Consider the following 9,101-nt stretch of genomic DNA (forward strand, 5'->3'; position numbering starts at 1 on the left):
TTAATGAAAAAAATTAAATTCAAAACAATATAATTAAATCTACATCACATTGGAGCAATTAGGACAAATAAACTGTTCTTTATCATCTTTGGAGACTTGGAGTCTCCATAGACATATTTGCCACAAAAAGCACTAATTCTCATGTCCATAACTTTCTCTTCTCCAAACACTTGAATCAAATCCAATCATCAATCACATCTGGCACTTCATCCAATTCAGTATCAAAGCTTAAAGCTCTGATATCATACTTGGGTCTGTCACTTGACTGCAAAGCTTATCTTTTTCTTTGTTTACCCTTCTGTTTTTTAGTTATAGTTTTTTTCGGAATGTCTACCAGGACGAAGATTTTTTCTAGTTGCAGCTTTTGGAAAAGGACGAATCATTTGTAGTAAAACTACTAACATTTGTCGTGCCTAGGAATCTACCTTTGTCATTTGACTATTCTGGACATCCAGATCTTGAGATTGTAGAAGCTACCTCTGCTGACTGCCTGAATGTTGCAATTGCTTGCTCCTCAGTCAAAACTGATGGTAAATTGGCTCTAGGCACCTCAGTTTCATTTATAAATACTGATGCTGATGTTGAAGACTCTATTTGAAATAGACTATTTTTTTTTCTATGAAACCTGGTTGATCTAGATAAGTTGGTTGCTTCTGGGGTTTTTAAACTTATTTCAGAGTTTCTTGTCTTAAATCCTCTGAACTAATCATTCCGTGAGCAGTTATGGAAAGTCCAAGAATAATTGAAAAAAAATATTGCGGGAGAACGGGAGAGAGTACCCTGGATAAAGTCTCCTCGCGACGGCAGGGTATGGTCTCCCATCCCATGCCAAGCTGTCCTTTAGTACATTTTTATAAAAAACTATCACACTTAAGTAAAAGCTGTCTGCCGTAAATGTTACTAGGATAACTACACTTACGGTGTATATAAATGACATGCTGGAGTCTATTCACAGTAAGCAGCAGAAATCTAACATCGAAAATTGAAAAAAATTACAAACCGAGCACGAAATTGTGTCATTACTACTCACTCCTAAATCAAACTGCCGATAACAACGGGGTCGCGTTAGAGAGATGGGAGGCGTTTAAGAAGTGTGGTAATGTCGCAATATCCAGTTCCACAAAGATTCTATGAGCAGTGGCTATTGTCTCCCACCTTTTGCCCTATACTTTCCCCGGGGCATAAAAAGAATAGGGGAGTCCCAGGCCCATGGGTGTCGTAAGAGGCGACTAAGGGCTTTTTAGAAGTGGGAGAGTCACGCTGCCGTCTTTTGACGTCAGCACAATCGGGCCAGGCTCGTCCGGGTTAATACCACACTCGCACAGAATACCGGCGTGAAGTAGCGGCATAGTGCCGCTATGTTTCGTATAGATTAGTGTCGAGGACCGGAGGCCATTTCTGCATAATTTTGCATTGGCGTATGGTCTGTCCCAATTGGTTGAGTCGCCAACGCGGCTCCCGGATGTGGATAGCCACATGCCGTCCTTATACTACAGAGCATGGTTATTTTTATACCAAGCTCTGTAGTAGATCACAGCCCTGGTTCGATGCGTCAGTTAAAGCAGCATCTGACTGCAAAAAAACAGGCGTATCGAACTTGGGTTGCGGCGCTGGGCACAAAGGATCCGAACTGTATGCAGTGCATAGTTCTTAAGAGGAAATACAACCGTGCTTCTAGATTTTTTAAGCGGAAAATCGCCCGTGCAAAGTCAAAACACGTCGTCAAAATCGGCGAGCAGCTTTCCAGTTACCCGACCGGAACACGCAAGTTCTGGTCGTTGTCGAAAGCTGCTCTTGGTAACTTCAGCCAACCGTCCATGCCGCCGTTGCACATGAGGAATGATACCCTGGCCCATACGGCAAAAGAGAAAGCCGATCTCCTGTGCGCTCTTTTCGCCTCCAACTCAACTCTTGACGACAACGGAAAAACACCGCCGACGATCCCGCGGTGTCAGACCTCTATGCCTGAAGTACAGTTCAGACAGAAAACTGTTAGGCGAGCTCTGTTTTCGTTGGACGTCAGGAAGTCGAGCGGGCCGGATGGCATTTCTCCAATCGTGCTTAGAACGTGTGCCCCTGAGTTGACGCCGGTGCTAACGCGTTTATTCCGGCACTCTTATTCCAAGGGCGTAGTCCCTGACTCATGGAAGTCAGCCCTTGTCCATCCGATCCAAAAAAAGGAGACAGTTCGGATCCGGCAAACTACAGGCCTATTGCTATTACCTCCCTGCTCTCCAAAATCATGGAGAGCATAATTAGCCGTCAGCTCTTGGTATACCTAGAGGGTCACCAGTTGATCAACGACCGACAATACGGCTTTCGCCATGGTCGGTCGGCAGGTGATCTTCTGGTATACCTATCACATAGATGAGCTGCGGCTATTGAAAGCAAGGGGGAAGGCCTGGCAGTTAGCCTGGATATAGCGAATGCCTTTGATCGTGTATGGCACAAGGCGCTCCTCTCTAAACTTCCATCATTTGGGCTTTCCGAGAGCTTGTGCAAGTGGACCTCCAGCTTCCTCACTGGGCGCAGCATACAGGTCGTTGTCGACGGACATTGCTCGAAACCGAAGCCCGTGAATGCTGGAGTGCCCCAAGGCTGTGCGCTATCTCCTACGCTGTTTCTTCTGCATATCAATGATATGTTGGACACCTCCAACATTCATTGCTATGCGGACGACAGCACTGGTGATGCCGTATACACAGGCCATGCAGGTCTCTCTCGGGAAATCGTCGACCAGTGCCGGGAGAAACTTGGGTCTTCTATCGAGTCCTCTCTTGAGAAGTTTGCGGAATGGGGTAAATTGAACCTTGTCCAATTTAACCCCCAGAAGACTCAAGTTTGTGCGTTTACCACTAAAAAAACCCAACTTGTCGTATCACCGCTCTTCGACAACATTTCCCTAAAAGCCTCGCCTAGTAACGGAATACTGGGTCTCGAAATCTCGAGCGATTGCCAATTCCATGTCCATCTGGAGGGCAAAGCCAAATTGGCTTCAAAGAAACTGGGCGTCATTAATAGAGCACGGCAATATTTCAAGCCGGCCCACATTCTAGCGCTGTACAAAGCGCAGGTTCGGCCACACATGGAGTATTGCTGTCATCTCTGGTCTGGCGCACCCCAGTATCAGCTCGATCCATTTGACCGCGTGCAACGCAGAGCAGCTCAAATTGTCGGGGACCCAGTACTCTGTGAACGGCTGGATCACTTGGCGTTGCGTAGAGACGTCGCTTCATTGTGTGTCTTCTACCGCATTTATCACGGGGAGTGTTCCGAAGAGCTGTTTTACCTAATTCCTGCCGCCGAATTCCACCTTCACACGACACGCCACTAGTTAGGATATCATCCCCATTATCTGGATGGATAGCGGTCCTACACAGTGCGGTTTACAAGGAGCTTTCTTCCACGTACTACAAAGCTGTGGAATGAACTTCCTTGTGCGGTGTTTCCGGGACGATACGACATGGGTACCTTCAAAAAAGCGCGTACACCTTCCTTAAGGGCCGGCCGCAAATGCAAGAGCGTGTGGGCGGCGGTGATCACTTAACAACAGGTAAATTAAAAAAAAAACTGCTAAACTCTCCCGGTCTCCTAATCCTTTTCAATCAATGTTTTTAACCAGGGCTAAGACACAGAGTTCAATAAAAATATTAGTTGGAGACTTAGTCTACTTTTATTATTTCCAATTATCATTCCAATTTTCCAAGTATAAAATTGAGATTGATAAAGCGATTTTTATACCCTTAATGGAATGTTCTGTTCTTTTGATTAATTCCGCTAGGTGTATTGGAACAATTGGAAATAATAAGTCACTAAAGAACATACTTTTGAATGAACAAACAAATTAAGATGACACAAATATGGATTTCAGCGAACACCTAATTCAATATTTTTAAATATACAATAAATACACTTTTCAGTTTTACTATATTTTTATTAAAAAACCACACTTTACCATTACAAAGGTAAAGCTATATACTATAGTTCTTACTTAGTTGTAAATATTACTTATTGGTGTATTAGTGACAAGCTCATGAAGGTTATGTTAAAATATGTTTCAGAATCAACATACAATTTTGCATTCACAATTACATGTATACAAACTTATACCTAAATGTGACATGATCACACTAGATGTTGTGTTCCAAACAATCCTAGAATAGCCATAGTAACAATATAGTATTAATGAGAAACAAAAACACAACACCACTTCTTTAAAATAAAACATAATTATCTTGCAACATAGCGTTTGTATTGTCACTCTATTCTTTTATAAAAAGGCCACATCGCTGTAATTATTATTGTAAACACAAGTGATCCAACAAAGGCATATTATGCTGGAAATTACTTCAGGAGCTAGACAGTATACAGATATTTAGTAACTGAGCTATGCTTAGCCATAGTATCTCTGTGCACCTGGAATCCCAATTTTCCATGAATGCCCAGCTGTTCCTTTAGCTTCCTTCCAATTTCAATGACTGCATGTTGCTTCGAAGTGTCTCCGGTCCAAATACCTGCATATTATAATTACTTAAATTTTGAACATAATAATTATATATGTACTTACATATTAAATTGATGTTTAAATCTGAGATTTAAATTTACCACGCTCTCTCTGTCCCATAGATGATAATATTAGATTCAGCAGACATAATTTATACTAATTTTTATACCTTTATGAATGATTTACTGAGCAGTATTGGAGGTAATTTTATAAGTAAAAAATAAATCATATATTTTTTTTATGGAATAAGAGGACAAACGTGCGTACGGGTCACCTGTTGTTAAGTGATCACCGCCACCCACAATCTCTTGCAACACCAAAGGAATCACAGGAATTTATTACAATGAAATATTAAATAGAAATACCAGTAAGTTTATTACAATATTCAATACAGTGTTTTATTCTTGCTGAATGTTCAAACATTAAAATATTCTATTGAAGTAATATCAGGGTGACTCTGAAAGTTATTAAAATTGGCCACTTAAAAAAAATGTTATAAAAAATAAGCTTAAATTTTGAAAATGGAACTCTGCGAATATTATTGAGTAGGTATGTATTTTATTCACTTGTTTTGTATGCAAATGGAAAATTGTCTGTGTCACGTCAGCATGAATTTACGCAAGAAACAATGTGCAATGATTTTTATGACTTTCTATTTAGTTGATTTAAACCAACAAGAATGTTATGATAGACAACGATTGGCCTTTAACGATGAATCCCATCTTGTACCACAGTTTACAACTAGCAAGCGTTTCTATGGTCCTTGACGGCCGTCAAAAAGAGTTGAACCGTGGTCGCACTAATTTTACCGATGATCAGCGTGAATGTCGCCTTCTACGGCGGCAACTGAAGATAACACCGGTCTTATGCGGCGAATAATAGAGACTGATCAAAGTGACAGCAAATTCGTACAATCTTAGGCTTCGGTACACAAAATCTTCCTTAAATATTTAACGGACAGGAATGGACATGATGGATGATAATAATATGACTGAGGCCCAAAAAAGCCAGTGTTAGATGCCGTGCGATGATTGAAATATTTAACGGAGTAGACTCAAATGCTATGTTCGACATACTTAGATATGTGTGACAAAAATTTACAATAATGATCCCGAAACCAAAAGACGGTCTGCTCAGTGGATAGTTGGCAATGCCTACTAAAGGAAGAGAGGTCTAATCGTGAGAAGAAAGAATCGACAATTGTTTTAGACGTTTGGTAATCTACCTTGAGGATTACGGGTGGCAAGATTAGCCGTCAACCCCACCATGCAAAATAGGCGCATTGTAGTCGTTGAGTTGCGGAAAGTAGCCCGTAATTACCTACTGACCCAATCTGGTCGCCCCGTCACGAAAAAAATGTACGCCATTTTTGAAAAATTGGAACTCGGCATATTTATAGCTGAAGAACTGGGAATTCCTCACAGGACCGCCAAACAGTGTTGACCCATTGGAAAAAAGCTTGATACACAAAAAGAACTCAATATTTGAAATGATTAGTGAACATAATGTAATGTAAGCAAGCAGTTTTTGAAGAGATTTGAGTAGCCCGAGAAAGGTCGGTCAGGCTTAAATGTATACTGAAAGAAAGAAACTGAAGATACTGGAAGGGGATTGTTCGTTATATACTTTTACCACCGAGCAGAAGCTACAAGTTGGATCCTAAGAAGTTGAGAGAAAGCAGCCGGAATTGATCAATACTAAGACCACACCCTTTCCCTTCATCACGATATTGCTAGACAACACACATAAAGATGTGTTAATTTTTTTATTATTTTTTTTTATTAATATTAGTGGCACTTAAGCCACTCAGCAAAAATTAACATTTTGGCTGGGATGTGATAGTGTTTCCAACATGTACCCTGACCTTCAACCTTCAGATTTCCACCTGTCTCGGTCCCCCTCAGAATTCTTTAGGCAGTGTCAGGTTAACATCAAGCATTTTTATGATCAGAAGTCCCAGAATTTCTACAGCATCGGGATTATGTCACTACCTACAAAATGGCAAAAAGCCATCAAACAAAATTGCATATTTATACTGTAATGTAAAAAATGTGTTGAGTTTTCATACAAAATGTGAAGAAAGTTATAATAAATCATAACTATATTTGCTCACCGATTTTGTCAACTTTCCCCCTCACATTAACAACAGCTCCACAAATCTCGTCTGTGTTCTCGAAATTCTCACCAATCAGTAGCAGAACCTAAAAAATTGTTTGAAAATACATATATTTATAACCAAAAAAATTTGTGCTATCATTTTATCCAGTAATTATAGAACCCCGGCATACTTATTTTGTGTTGTAGCAAGTATGTAACAAGTTTCTCAAATGCATCATTAGATGACTCTAAAAGATTTTTTTTTATATAAGAGGGGGCAAACGGGCAAGAGGCTCACGGGATGGGGAGAGATGAAGCAACCGCCCATGGACATCCGCAACATCAGGTGTCAAGAGATGTGTTGCCGACCTTTTAGGTTGGAGTATGCTCATACTTTGGTCCATATGGGGAGTGACAATAAAATAAAATATTGCATCAACACTTGGTATGATGTTTACCAACCATTTTACAAATCGTAAATAAAGTGTGAAAATTATTTAATAAATTTACAGTCAAATGGTAACTTACAACATCCAGCCAAAATCTATCTAAATCAGAGTTCCTTTGTTTCCTCTCAAGATTGATTAACCAACGTCCACCCATCTTGTTGGCATCATCCTCCCACATGGGACGAATTCCTTTCTTGAAAACAGCATAGTCATGACCTTGCCGTAACTCAGAGGGTAATTTTATATGATGGTAAAGTCTGTAAAATGTAGTAAAGATATTTATTGACTTTTAGTTCAAATGAGAAATAATGAAAGGTATTATGATATCTGGCATTGCTGAATGATGAGCACAGGTTGTCATGCATTGGTTGCCTCAGGACAGGCAAAGACATTGAGGCAGGCCCTGAAAATGATGGTGTGACAATCTGGATGGCTATAATAAGACCTGGTCGGAACTGGCACAGGACCACAATAAATGAAGTAAAGCATTGCCAACCTCTGAGAACCAATGGCCTAGTAAAAAAATTATATTATTTAATTACTTGTAAGAAATATTATCTTTCTAAAAACAATCAAAGATGCCATAAATCACCTAGTAGCAATATTATTGAACAATAATACATGCCAACATCCCCCATCAAGTTATAAACTTGTTTTGACAGAGTGGATGTTATACTCATTCACAAGACATGTTCTAGAAGAGTTCCTAGAATCTTAAAGAGTGGCATATGAGACTGTTTACCATTTAATATAAAATTAAAATGAACATGAACATGAACATGAAATGTTCTGGTATGGGGCAGATGAAAACCTAAAAATTTTACTGAAAATTAATTAGTCTTTTAAAAGTTAAGTACTGTAAAAAATTAAGCAGATTTGTACTAATGATTTAACAATTATCAATATAAAGTTATAACAGATTTATAAGCAAAAAAGGTAAGAAGTTTTTTAAATATGCTCAAAGTTTCACTGTTATGAATAATTACTCGGAAACCATTATGTGTACCATAAATAATTTATTAATGATAAGTATAGTGGGCTACATTTAGGAATATACTGATGGCATATTCAACTTACCACAATACTAACATTATTTTACATATAAATATAATATTAAATCAGATTAATAATGTTACCCATGTTAATTAAATATGAATGAATCAAATTGTTTAAATCCACCTAATTTAGGGTTTATTAAAATATACTTTTGGATGTGTTACAACAATATTTATGTTTCTTTAAAAATCTTTTGTATAACATATATTAACAGATAATATATAAGGGCTCTTGAAATATGAATTATTTTTAAATATAACATAGATTATTTAAATATACCTCCAGAAATCTTCAACTGTATCAAAAGTTGTAAGTTCAATCAAATTTTCTTCCCATGTCTTGCTTTTATCATTATCGTAAAACCAAAGGCTCCACGTGTTTTGCAATGGGTGCTTAATCAAGAACTCTGGCGGAATATCGGCATCCGTTGTGGTCTTGGTCTCGGTGCCCGTTGAACCCTTAAAAATACAGGTCATATTTACCAATATTATAACCTCTTTCGCAGTTGTGTACTGTTATTATATTTAGCAAAGAGGTAATGCTGTAATATAATTTATTTAATATGAAACTTAATTATAAAACAATATTCCTTTTAATTAAAGTTAAAAGAAATATATGCAGCAGTGAAAGTGCCGCAGCCACATCACCCGGATTGTGAACTGAATAGCAAAAATAAATTCATTAGATATTTTCTTATATGGGGGTATTCCGAAAATGTTAGTTATTTTCATGTATGTACCTCAACTTCTTCTGTAATATTTCCGGCCATTATAGAATATATATATTATTTACTTCTCCACCTCGAATTTTCCAATAAAGACAGATCACAGATCGAGCTAAAAGACAAATGACATTATTATTTTTTGTTATGGCATCTCCAAAATCTCAATATTTAGAATAAAAAGTTTTCATGGTACGCCTAATAACGCATTATAACGATCTTATAAAAACATATAAAAAGTAAAATAATTATGAAAGCAAAAGGTGGTCTAAAA

General features: G+C 38.2%; 1 protein-coding gene across 1 annotated transcript; it reads right to left on the reverse strand.

The window, feature by feature from the left end:
• Positions 1-3,913: 3,913 nt before the first annotated feature.
• LOC126973020 (eukaryotic translation initiation factor 4E1-like) lies at positions 3,914-9,006 on the reverse strand. Its single transcript, XM_050820147.1, has 5 exons — positions 8,846-9,006; positions 8,386-8,564; positions 7,130-7,307; positions 6,618-6,705; positions 3,914-4,514 (listed from the first exon to the last, which is right to left on the reverse strand). The coding sequence occupies exons 1-5, from the start codon at positions 8,873-8,875 to the stop codon at positions 4,357-4,359; spliced, it is 633 nt and encodes a 210-aa protein (XP_050676104.1). The 5' UTR covers positions 8,876-9,006; the 3' UTR covers positions 3,914-4,356.
• Between the last annotated feature and the right edge of the window lie 95 nt (positions 9,007-9,101).

Source organism: Leptidea sinapis, chromosome 28, assembly GCF_905404315.1.
Source record: "Leptidea sinapis chromosome 28, ilLepSina1.1, whole genome shotgun sequence".
Lineage (NCBI taxonomy): Eukaryota > Metazoa > Arthropoda > Insecta > Lepidoptera > Pieridae > Leptidea > Leptidea sinapis.